The following is a 10,935-nucleotide window of genomic DNA, read 5'->3' on the forward strand; positions in this document are numbered from 1 at the left end:
CTTCCCTGGGTCACTAGCATCACTTTTCTGATCTGTGAAAACTTTCACAGTTCAGTACGGGTCAGCTGACCCTTCCCTGGGTCACTAGCATCACTTTTCTGATCTGTGAAAACTTTCACAGTTCAGTACGGGTCAGCTGACCCTTCCCAGGGTCACTAGCATTACTTTTCTGACCTGTGAAAACTTTCACAGTTCAGTACGGGTCAGCTGACCCTTCCCTGGGTCACTAGCATCACTTTTCTGATCTGTGAAAACTTTCACAGTTCAGTACGGGTCAGCTGACCCTTCCCAGGGTCACTAGCATTACTTTTCTGACCTGTGAAAACTTTCACAGTTCAGTACGGGTCAGCTGACCCATCCCTGGGTCACTAGCATCACTTTTCTGAACTGTGAAAGTTTTCACAGATCAGAATAGTGATGTACATGACCCTGGTATGGGTCAGCTGACCCGTACTGAACTGTGAAAGTTTTCACAGATCAGAATAGCGATGTTAGTGACCCTGGGAAGGGTCAGCTGACCCGTACTGAACTGTGAAAGTTTTCACAGATGAGAATAGTGATGTACATTATCTGTACAAGGTAAATTATATATATATATATATATATATATATATATATATATATATATATATATATATATCATATCATACAAAAAACAGGGGGCAGAGCAAAGAGAAACACGCCCACGAGATAAAATGCTATTGTGAAAGTTTTCACAAATCGAGCTCGACCTAAAACAATGTTATTTTATTCCAGCAGTCTGCCTGTTCATTGGTAATAGACGTTAAACATGAAGAACGCCTTTATTTCACATTCCTTACTGGCGGTCTTACCAAGGGGTTTACGGACAAGAGCTTTGCTGTGAAAAAAATCACAGATCAAGCTGGTGAAGATGACACCAGTTTCATTCCTCTAAGTGTCCAACATTTGGAGCTATAGCCATTATAAAATTAAGAGTCGCTACGAAAAAAAACCCTGATTTCGGCCCAAAGGACAGCGTCACCTTAATTCACAAATCATGGAGAACGATATTTGGTATTATTTGCATGTCTATGACAGCGCACTGCGTATTTATAGCCAAAAGAAATCTGAATATCAAACCGCAAACTATCTTTACTGCGGTACAAGACCGGTTGGGGAGTAGTTAACTACATGTAGCGGCGCTACTAGTTTAACTACATTTTTCAGTAGCTTGTATGTAGTTCAGCTACTTTTAAAACAGTGTAGCTTTTCCAGTAGTTAACTACATTTTCCAGCAAGTATCGGTGTAGCGCGACCAAAAGCTACAAGCTACAATCCGTTTTGTGTTCTGACGAGTTCGTCTTCAGCGTCTTCAGATCACGAACTAAAATCGTGCATTACCGCCATCTATTGTTATATCACGCATCTTGCGGCTTTATCAGTTCATCGGCAGTTCATCGAGAAGAGATCGCCTGAAGATTATGTAAAGGACAAAGCATCCGTCAACTGAACTGAACAGAAAACAAAATCGCGTTAAAGCTTAGTGCGCTTATCACACGGCAAAGGCTGATCTAATAAAAACGGTTGCTCGGGTATAAGATTGTTCACGCGAGAAGCACATGATTCGCGTCTCAAAGCTTTATAACTGCATGTGCTGTGAGTTTAACCTGCATTTGTGTTCCGGTTCGGTTGTGCAGGTCCGGTTCCAGAATCAAATCATTGAGGGTGCCTCTGAAATCAGTCAGGGTTTTATAGTAAAGTGCAGATGTAATGTGTAAACAACGGCTCCACCATAATAAGAATAGCAATGTATAGTGAGACATTTAAGATTAAGGAATTTTACAAATAATTGGAATAGAATTTCAAAAATATTGATACAAAAATTATAATATTTTACTAGTCTGCATTTACATTTCTTATTCTTATTCTTATTCTTATTATTGCATATTTTTGTCCCGTGTTATGGTTAAATTTTGAGCATGAATCCTGCATTTATATGTAGAAATCACTTCTGAAATTGCAGAGTGCAATTGGTGGTCGGTCCTCAAAAATTGATATTAAAATTCTGAATGTATTATATATAAAGCATGCAAAGAGAGTCAGTGTGAGATATAGACTACATTTGAGTAGGCCTATTGTATCTTTTGATATAGTTTACAAAATAAAACAGTATCCTTTGAAATCATAATTGTAGTGAATTGCTTTGTTTTAAACCCCAAACATCTTGCTTAAACATTCTTCATGAACAGTTATCCAGTTATTTGTAATAAGCTATGTCGTTTTAAAAAAAAAATAAATAAAAAATTAAAAGTAGTTTCAATGTAGCTAGCTACTTTTTGATAGTAACTTGTAGTGTAGCTGACTACTTTTTCAAAAGGGTATTGACAGTAGTTTAACTACTTTAATTTATGAGTAGCTTGTCAAACTACAGTTTCAGAGTAGCTTCCCCAACACTGCTAACAAGTAACTCTGATGAATGAATTAGTAAGTAATAGTGCTAAACACAGCTGCTAAAAAGATGATTGTGTTGAGATGAAAACCTCCTCATTCATTTTCTGTTAAACGTTGAATTCTTAAATTTTTGGATGTGATTTTTTTCTAGAAGTGTCTCCTGCTCAAGTTCTTTTGACTTTTGAAATGCTTTGTAATATTTTGTTGTTCTTCTCTTTTGTTTCTTCTTTTAAATATGAAGCAAGAAACATTAATCCTATACAATATCTCTGATCTGCTGGACTGAGAATCACAAAGGCAGACAGTGCCCTCTATTGTAATATCAGCAGTATTCTCATTAAAGATTAATAACTTTACTGTGACTGCACACAGCAAAAGAAAAAAAAAAAAGGAAAAGTGTGGGGGGGGTAACATATTCTTCCAACCCATTCCAGAGCTTTTCCTGCAGCCTGTCGTATGAAGTCAGTGCAGTAGCTGCTGTCAGTCACTGAATATCCAGAGATCTTACAGGACAGAGTCAAAACCTGACCAGGCCTTAAGACCACAGAAACAAATATGGCCTGACATGTTAGAGAAATTAAAACATTTTTTTATAACCATGTTTAAGAATTTTTTATTATGAAGTATTTCTATAGAAACAATGGAGACTTACGAGAGACACGACCGTAGAAACAACCAGAGAGATGAGGAGACCATGGTGGACTAGTTTTCATTAGTGGTGGGGGAGAGCAGTGACTCTTTCTGCAGGGTAAATCGTTACACCAGTAGGTGGCGACAAGTGACTGTGTTTATGAGTGAATCATTGAGTCATTCATTCAACCTATTCGTTCAAAAACACTGATTCATTCAGGAAGTAAACTCCACTATTGTGTGTTGCTCTGAGGTGTGGTGGTTAATTCTGTTGTGGCTTCATTTGAAATATCTTCAGTGATACAGTGAAAACAGGCAAAGTAACTGCCAAAACTGTGTCTAAAATGTATGTTTCTTAATATTATATCTTATTCTTAATGTTTATCAAACTCTTGTATAAAAATCAATATCACAATTGTGACTTTGTCCTGAATTGGCCTATAATCACGTCTGTGCTGATAGCAACAGCCCTTCTGCTTGTGTAATATTGTTTAGTTAGTATTTATATGAACGTGTTTGTTTATTTGATGACAGAGGGAAGCTTACAGTAGCCTATATGTCACTGATTCTGATTCAGTAAAATGCAGTCATGAGCCTCTGCAGGTCAAATAATGGCCTAGACCAGAAATAGTGTATCACAGCATAAGCATAATTCACACAAAACAGGGGCAGGACTGTATTGGAAACAATGGAAATTTAAAATTTCCCACTTTTTTCATTACCATTTTAAAATGTTAGAATGAGTTTTTCTAACTGATTATTTTTTATATGATGCATTGCAGCTGATAAGTTAATATTTATCATCTGTTTATGTGAATGAGGAAGAGGTTTTTGTATTGCTTTGACTCTGAACTCATTCACAGTGACTCTCTAGCACAGTAATAGACAGCAGTGTCTTCAGTCTTGAGGCTGTTCATCTGCAGGTACAGTTGACTGCTGGAGTCATCTCTGGACACTGTGAACCTTCCCTGGACTGACTGGGAATAGTAGATCGGAGAACTGGATGTGCTGATGTATGCAATCCACTCCAGTCCTTTTCCAGGACTCTGTCTGATCCAATGTAGATATAGACTGCTGAATGTAAATCCAGTTATTGTACATGTAAGTTTATGAGACTCTCCTGGTTTTTTAACCACTGTTTCAGACTGAGTGAATGTCTGACATTCAGTACCTGTGGAAAAAGAAACAATATTAAATGTTAGAAAGATGTTATAATGTTACATTGTTGCACTCTTAATGATTATCTTATGCAGTGACTCACATGGTAAAACTGCCAGAATTACAAATACAAGAATCTTCTTAAACATGGTGTATTTTAGTTTAAACCAGAAAGACAGACTTTGTTCCTAGAGTTCAGATGTCTGTTCAGATCACAAAGATTGACACATTTAAAGAAGGAAGCTGATTTGCATATATTAAAATCAGAGAACTGATGGTATGAAAGGCTGACGTATGTTTGGTCCAGATTTAGATTTCAATGGTTAATGTTTGAGATCTTCATAAACAGACATATAATATAAGAGATAAAAGTCATTTTTGTGTATTGTATTATTTTTCATTTTAAATTCTTTAATGGAATTTAATGTAATTGATTTTAATTATAATATGAAATTCAGATATGACTACAAACCCCATTTCCAGAAAAGTTGGGATATTTTGTAAAATACAGTAAAATCAAGATTCTGTGATTTATTAATTCTCTTGAAAATGTATTTAACTGACGAAAGTACAAAGAAAAGTTGGTCTTAAGTGTATTTTGTAAATATAAACAAATTTTGATTTTGATGGCTGCAACACACTCCAAAAAAGTTGGGACAGAGGCAAAATAATAGAGAAAAGGTTAAAGAATATCAGAGTTAAACAATTTTGAAACAGTCCACAATAAGCAAGTGAATTGGTAATAGGTGAGGGGATCGTGATTGGGTATAAAAGGAGCATCTCAGTCTTTGCAAGCAAAGATGGGTCATGGCTCACCACTTTGTGCCAAATTTCATGACAGAATTGTCAGACAAATCAAAAATCACATTTCTTAATGCAAGATTGCAAAGTATTTAAGTCTTTCATCATCTGCATGTGTGGCAGGAGGGGTTATTGTTGCTTACGTCACGATGTTTTAGCTTATTGGCAGTGTCACTGGGTTATAAAAACGGGAACATGCGTGTTACCTGGGATGCGTCATTTGGGGAACTGTTGCATCGTTAACGCGCTTCCGTCACTTCCCGGAACTGGATGTGAGTGCTCGACACGGTAGGAACGCGCTGCTAGTTATCTTGTTTGATATGGCCTGTGTGTTTACGAGAGGCGTACACTCTATCTAATGTGTTTTAGAGACTGCAACTTGGTTGGAGAGCAGTTCTACCAGGACTCGGCGAGTTTTGCTGCAATGTCGTTTATTATTGTTTACATGTAGTGGGTGTAGACATCGAAGGTAGGTCGAATGCTGTTAATTTCTATTTAACCGCGTTAAGCGACGTATGCATTCAGGAGCGCACTGATTAAATTGAGTATGTTCTTAACTCAACCCCTTTTCTTAGCTGTGAGAACCAGATGCACTTGCTGGGTCGCTGTTTTCTGTACCGGCGTTTGCTTGAAAAGACTCTATTTGTTGGCTCTTTATAGAAACGTTAATCTCTGCAATTGGTAAGTATTCATGCACACATATTATGGTGAGAGAATGTATCTAACAGAGTAACAGTCTCGCTTTATCTATAGGTGTCGTGACGGCCGTAACTGCAATCTATTTGGGGTGCTCCGCGTTTGTTATGGCTGCAGTGCTGTCCTGTTTCCAGTTTCTAATTTTCTCTTTTCGTAAATTCTTTTCTGACTGTTATATCGTTTTGTTTGCTCTTTCTTCAGTTGTATTAATAATATTTTTGTCTTTGAAGTTTGAATCATTTCAGTTTAAATTCCAATTATTATATGTTTGTGACTTTCTTTAGTTTATTTTTGCTTGTTTCTTTAGTTGCATTAGATTGCTGTATTGTTTTTGGGGTTTGAATTACCTTTGTCTCTAATGTTGATTATATTTTTGTGATTCTTTACTTATTATTTGATTTGCTTCCCTCAGTTGCATTAGATTTTGTTGTGTGACTTATATCATTTGTTTAAAGTCTATTCTGCTTTTTTCCCCCCTTTTTTTGTTTACTTGTATTTTGTTGAAATTTTGACTTTTGCTTTAAGCAATTATTTGTTACCAATATTCATTTATTTGTGTTCTTTGATTGGTTGAGTTGCACTACCCAGTTTCTAAAAGTGATAGTGTGCTTGATTCTGATCACTTTTGTCTCGGCAGGGCCTGAGCACCAGGGGCAGAGGACTGGTTTTAGGTGGTGGTATATCCCTCACAAGTGTGCAGTGACCACCTCACCGTGTGTGTGTGTATGTGTGTGTGTGTGTGTATGCGCGTGTGGACACAGTAAGTGCAGTGATTCTCCTACAGGTGGTGTGGTCTGATTATTCGTTTTTACTGGTAAGCTCTAGCCCCTGCCCTCGACTTGTTCTAAGAATCTTAAGTGGCCTGTGTGGCTGGGACAAATGTCTAATTGTTTGTTTTTAATATTGTTTTTAATGATGTCAATAAAATAATTTTGTACTGTTACCCATGTCTCTGACTCTAATTAGTGATACGAATCTGTGTAAACAACTATAAGTGGTTTATTCTAATTCTTTGGGTGAAACTCCCAAAGTGGCGTAGTCGGAGTGAGTTTGACATCTTTATAATTTCCACTGCATTTAAAATAAAAGTCCTTATTGCCCTCGAACCCCCGCCACATTGTGGCGTAGTCGGCAGGATCACTATAATTTTGCGTCAGAGACATTGGGTTTTCGTTGTATTGCTTTTGCGTTGTGTATTTTGAGTTTGTGTTTTTGGAAACAGGGCAGCAGTGCATTGTTCCAGAGTCGTTCCATTTGGTGGCCTCTTTCCTGTGGTAAGTGTTTTTCTAAGGAAAAAACGGAGAAATTTAAAGATGGAGGATGAATTACAAGAATTGAGGGATTTGGTAGCTCAGTTGAGAGCTGACAATGCACGGTTGCAGCAGGCACAGGCACCAGTTGGGTTGCCTGGTCCTGATGCCGCCTTGCCTGGCACCTCCACTGCTCCGCCTGTTACCCCTCAACCAGCTGGTGCCGTTGCATCTGAACGATTTGTTTTTGTACCGCGAGATCGACGGTGCCCAAAGTTTAATGGCAAATCAGGTTTATGTATTGACGAATGGGTTGAGGAGGCACAGGCGTGCATGAGGGTACGTTATATGTCGACCGCAGACCAAGCTTTCTTCTTGTTTGACCACTTGGAGAGAGAGGCCCGGGAAGAGATTAGGTATCGGCCTGATTTAGAACGCAGAGACCCTGATAAGATTATTAAGGCATTGTGTGATCTTTATGGCTGTTCTCAGTCTTATGTAGCGTTACAGGAGGCCTTCTTTTCTAGAAAGCAACAAGAGGGTGAGACTCTGTTAGAATTTTCTCTTGCGCTTATGGGCCTGTTGGAAAGGGTTAAGATCCGGTCGCCGCATGTTATCCCTAATGCAGAAACCTTATTGCGGGATCAATTTGTCGAGCACGTCGCTGATAGTGGCCTGAGACGAGAGCTGAAGCAGTTGGTTCGTCGCCAACCTACTGCCACCTTATTATACGTCCGCAGTGAAGCAATTAGGTGGGAACAAGAGGGGATGCCTGGGGGAGCGAGGGGGCGTAGTCAGTCGGTCCCACTAGCATACGGCATTCAATATGGGGTGCGTGGGGAGACGTCGGTCGAATTTGCAAGGTCGTCACCGCAGTCAGAGCTGGGCGAATTGAGAGAAATGTTGCGACAGCAACAACAACAGTTGAATCAGCTCACACAAACTTTCGCCCGTTTTCAAACATCACAGGTACGTAGTCGTTCTCCTCGTTCTGGTCCAATTATATGTAGACGGTGTCAGCGACCGGGCCATTTTGCCCGTGAGTGTGATGGGGAACGAAGTTTCCCACGTCCTCCCCAGCCTGCGACTGGTTTCTCTACAGCTGAGAATGGACAGGCATGTTCCCCCCGACCGTCGGAAAACTAGTTCCCACCAGGTCACGGAGTCACAGCCTGGGTGGGGAAGGAATTGACTCAAGTAAGATAAGTGCACATCGCTTAGTTTCTAATTTAATCTCCTCTTGTCCACATGTGATCGCTTTTATGGGGGGTGTTTCAGTGCCCTGCTTAGTGGATACAGGTTCGATGGTGTCGACAATTACCGAAAGCTGTTTTCGACAACATTTTGAACCGTGGGGTCAGGACCGCCTTCAAAATTGTCAGTGGTTACAACTTCGAGCTGTCAATGGGCTTATCATTCCGTACGTTGGATATTTGGAGCTAGATGTGGAACTTTGTGGTAGGTTGGTCATTGGGTGTGGTGTCCTGGTGGTCCGGGATCCTCCTGATGGCATGAGTCTGGATGTCCCTGGAGTATTGGGGATGAACATCCTTGGCCGGTGTTATCAGGAGCTTTTTGGACAACATGGCAGCGCTCTCTTTGACCTTCCTGCAATTACACAGTTACCTGATGTGTCTGATGCATTGCAATATTGTCGTCGAGTAAGTGCTAGGATGCTCTCCAATCATGTGGGGTGGGTGCGGGTGCATGGACGCAAGGTGTGTCGCATCCCAGGTGGCACCATGAAGCTGGTGGCTGCAACCTGTTCGGCCCAGTATTTTGGCAGTACTGTTTTGCTTGAGCCCCCTGAGTCAGGCCTCCCAGCTGGGCTTCTAGCATCACCTGCTTTGGTGAGGGTAATTCGAGGGACAGTTTATGTGCCTATAGTGAATGTTGGCACAGTGGAGGTAATGCTTCGCCCTACAACGGTGGTAGGTAATTTGAGGGAGGTCTATGTTGTTAGTTTGCCGGCCGGGGTCAGTGAAGAAAAGCCAGTAGTTGCAACAGTCCAGTCCCATAGTGTAGTGGGGGGTTCTTCCTTGTCCCAACAGATTGAGTCCCTTGATTTATCGGTCCTGTCCAGTTCAGAGCAGGGTCAGGTTAGAGCTCTGCTGCAGAAATATCAGGCAGTGTTTTCAGGTCATGAGAGCGATCTAGGTTGCACTCGCCTCATTTCCCATGATATACCTCTATTGGATAATGCTCCGGTGCGTCAACGATATCGGCGGATTCCTCCTTCTGAATATGAGGTGGTAAAAACTCATATCAATCAGTTGTTGGAGGCTGGAATAGTTCGTGAGAGTTGTAGCCCTTATGCATCATCAATAGTTTTGGTCAAAAAGAAGGACGGTAGTCTGCGCATGTGCGTAGACTACCGTCACCTAAATGCCAAGACTAGGAGGGACGCATTTCCCCTGCCTCGTATTGAGGAGTCTTTGGACTCACTAGCTGGGGCACGCTGGTTCTCTACATTGGATTTGGCCAGCGGGTACTTGCAGGTTCCTGTCTCGGAGCAGGATAAGCCAAAGACTGCGTTCTGTACACCGTTTGGATTATTTGAATGGAACCGTATGCCTTTTGGCCTTTGTAACGCTCCAAGTACGTTCCAGAGGCTAATGGAGCGACTATTCGGTGATCAGCGGTGTCAGTCCCTGCTCCTATATCTTGACGATGTTGTGGTGTTTTCCTCTTCTGTAGCTCAGCATTTGGAGAGATTGGAGATGGTCTTGGGTCGTCTAGAGAAGGAAGGACTCAAGGCAAAGCTGGAGAAATGTGCTTTCTTCAGGCCTGAAGTGAAGTACCTGGGGCGCGTTATATCTGCGCAAGGGGTAGCAACAGATCCAGGTAAAATCGCGGCGGTTGCACAATGGCGTTGCCCCGAAACTGTGTCCGAGTTACGAACATTCCTTGGTTTTGCAAGTTATTATAGGCGCTTTGTGGAGGGGTTTGCCAAATTGGCAGCACCTCTGCATAGGCTGGTTGCTGAAGTGATGGGAGGTAAGTCAGGTAAGTCGTGTAAACGGAAAGGGCAGGGTTTGACCCATGTGTGGACTGAGCAGTGTCAGACGGCATTTGAGGCCCTAAAGGGGAAGTTGACATCTGCCCCAGTACTGGCTTATGCAGATTTTTCCAAGACCTTCATTTTAGAGGTAGACGCTAGTCATGGGGGTCTGGGGGCAGTCCTCTCCCAAGAGTTTGAAGGGAAGATTCGACTTATAGCGTATGCCAGTCGTAGCCTAAGGCCCACTGAGCGTAATATGACTAATTACAGCTCAATGAAACTAGAGTTTCTTGCACTTAAGTGGGCCATGGTCGAAAAATTCAGGGAGTATCTTTTGGGCCACAAGTGTATCGTGTTCACTGATAATAATCCCCTGAGTCATCTAGCTACGGCAAAGCTCGGAGCCACAGAACAACGCTGGGCTGCAGAGTTGGCTGCATTTGATTTTGAGGTAAGATATAGGTCAGGAAGGAGTAATGGTAATGCAGATGCTCTCTCTCGACAGAACCCCACCTCCCAGTGTAACATTGAGGAGTTAGCTGCTGGTGTTACAGTCCCTGAGTCGTTGCAGCAGGCCATCGGCACCGGATGTGCACTTCAAGCAGATGTGAGGGCAGTGAGTGCGTTGCCAGGGTATTCTTCCTCCGATCTGCGTTCTATGCAGGAGACTGATCCTGTTATCGGACAGATAATAAAGTTCTGGGAACGGGGCCAGCGTCCAGGGTCGGAGGAGCGGCGTCAGCTAAATAAACCAGTTCTGACTCTCCTCCAGCAATGGAATAGATTCGAAGCAAGGGAAGGAGTGTTGCACCGAAGGATATTTCGCCCTGACGGAGGCGAAGAGTGTTATCAATTAGTATTGCCTGATGTTCTGAGGGAAGATGTTTTGATACAGCTGCACCAACAACATGGGCACCAAGGGGTAGAGCGCACCAGCGAGTTGATTCGGCAGCGGTGCAATTGGCCAAATATGCTAGCCGATATTAC

The 10,935-nt window shown here is 41.8% G+C and overlaps 1 gene segment (V, D, J or C); it reads right to left on the reverse strand.

Moving 5' to 3' along the window:
- Positions 1 to 3,899: 3,899 nt before the first annotated feature.
- On the reverse strand, positions 3,900 to 4,349 carry LOC137004583 (Ig heavy chain V region 6.96-like). The segment is given in 2 exon segments: positions 3,900 to 4,213; positions 4,304 to 4,349. Coding segments are annotated over 2 exon segments (360 nt in total).
- Positions 4,350 to 10,935: the final 6,586 nt, after the last annotated feature.

The sequence above is a fragment of the Chanodichthys erythropterus genome, chromosome 3 (genome assembly GCF_024489055.1).
Source record: "Chanodichthys erythropterus isolate Z2021 chromosome 3, ASM2448905v1, whole genome shotgun sequence".
NCBI classification, from domain to species: Eukaryota; Metazoa; Chordata; class Actinopteri; order Cypriniformes; family Xenocyprididae; genus Chanodichthys; species Chanodichthys erythropterus.